This window comes from Echinops telfairi, unplaced genomic scaffold (genome assembly GCF_000313985.2).
Source record: "Echinops telfairi isolate 266 unplaced genomic scaffold, ASM31398v2 ScPeMD7_3533;HRSCAF=4204_0, whole genome shotgun sequence".
In the NCBI taxonomy this organism is placed as follows: domain Eukaryota; kingdom Metazoa; phylum Chordata; class Mammalia; order Afrosoricida; family Tenrecidae; genus Echinops; species Echinops telfairi.
Window position 1 is genome coordinate 33431584 of NW_022107431.1, and position 1556 is coordinate 33433139.

A 1556-nucleotide genomic window follows, 5' to 3' on the forward strand; every position below is an offset into this window, starting at 1 on the left:
CTGTGGAAGGTACAGACACAGTAAGCTACACTGAGACACCTCCATGTTTTCCTTACCAGCACTGTGGAAGGTACAGACACAGTAAGCTACACTGACAGAACATTTGACTGCGTTGCAAGGACCTTCCCTGCCTTACTTCTTCATTCTCAGAACCTCCCTGAAGTACACAAGCAAGACAGTTCCAACTCTGTGAACCTATTTGCATAAGACCACCATTCAAAGAAAGAAAACAAGGCACTGTATCTCATATATTTTCTGTGGGTCCTAAAATTTTAAATTAGTGAACTTTATCATTTAAAAAATTGGCATAAAATGCAATTGTCTCATTAAAAAGAAGTATAATCTACTTTCACCCTTAATGAGCAGAAGAAAAATAAAACTGAGCAATGTCACTTAGTCAGATGTATTTATTCCACAGTGACTTAGTAGAACCTGTCTCAACAGAAGCTACGGTACTAACTGAGGTGACCTTACAACCAGGTAAACTGTTTTGGAAGCAATCCCCACCCCCTCAAAATTCATCAAGTCAGGGGAAAATAAAATTAGCCATCTTTCTATACCATTTCCAATACAGTAAAGATAATTTCCCTAGGAATGGAAAACTATGCAGTATCTAGTACTAAGAATAAATTATTATACAGAGTAATATTAAGAGTTGACCAGGCATAACAGAATAAGGGAACACTTTTCAGTTAACCCTAAGAATTGACTATCTGCAGTATCCTAGTTGTCACTAATTATTCAACTACTTTACCTAATTTTAGCTTTCAATATTATCATTAGTTGGGTAACAAATACAGGCGTAGAAAACTCATTAGGCACCAACCCCTAGGCACTAAGTTGTCTTTCACATAAGTTTCCGATTATCCCTCTTCATAAGTGAGATTCTACACACAAAGAAAAGGAAGACTTACTTTGACTCTCCTAATAGCGTACTTGTGACCAAGAAGTTCAAACACGGGCTGGCGCACATTTCTCAAGTCCCAGCCTCTCAAACTGCAGTCGACGGCCCCGGTCACCAGCAAGTTCTGAAAACAATTCAGGAAAAAGAGCACACTGTGGTATCTTTGCAAGTGCCAATGTAAGCAGTGCCAATAGTTTCCTACTGGAAACAAATTTCTCCAGTAGTTACTTACTATGAACCCAGGAGTTATTCTTGAGAAACTCTACAGCAAGAAAGAAATAAAAAACACTGACAAGCAAACAGTCACAGGGCACGAGGGCCACTCGCTGTGCTCCCTCTGCCGAAGACGACCACACACCAGGGACAGGCAGTCCCTCCAGAGAGGGGAGGGGCTGTCCTACTCACTGTTAGTAGGACTGAGTAGCTAAGACATGAAAAATCATATCTGACTAATGAGCTCAATTTTCTTATAGTTTCAACATGACCTGAGGTTTTATCAGACATTGGAGTAAAAAGAAGAAGAAAAAGAAGAAGCCGATTAATTTAGGGATGTTTAAAAGAACAAAGAGTATAAATTAAGTTTGGTACATTTTGCTACATCTAAACCAACCATTTCCCCCGCTAACTCTCATGGGCCCAAACTTAATTATAG

The 1556-nt window shown here is 39.4% G+C and overlaps 1 protein-coding gene across 1 annotated transcript in view; it reads right to left on the minus strand.

The window, feature by feature from the left end:
- The window catches only part of PEX7 (peroxisomal biogenesis factor 7), an 80104-nt gene that overhangs the window by 43519 nt on the left and 35029 nt on the right, over nucleotides 1–1556 (minus strand). Inside the window, exon 6 of the mRNA XM_045294593.1 lies at nucleotides 915–1166. Coding sequence (XP_045150528.1) covers nucleotides 915–1166 — 252 coding nt within the window. The remainder of the gene's footprint in view (nucleotides 1–914; nucleotides 1167–1556) is intronic.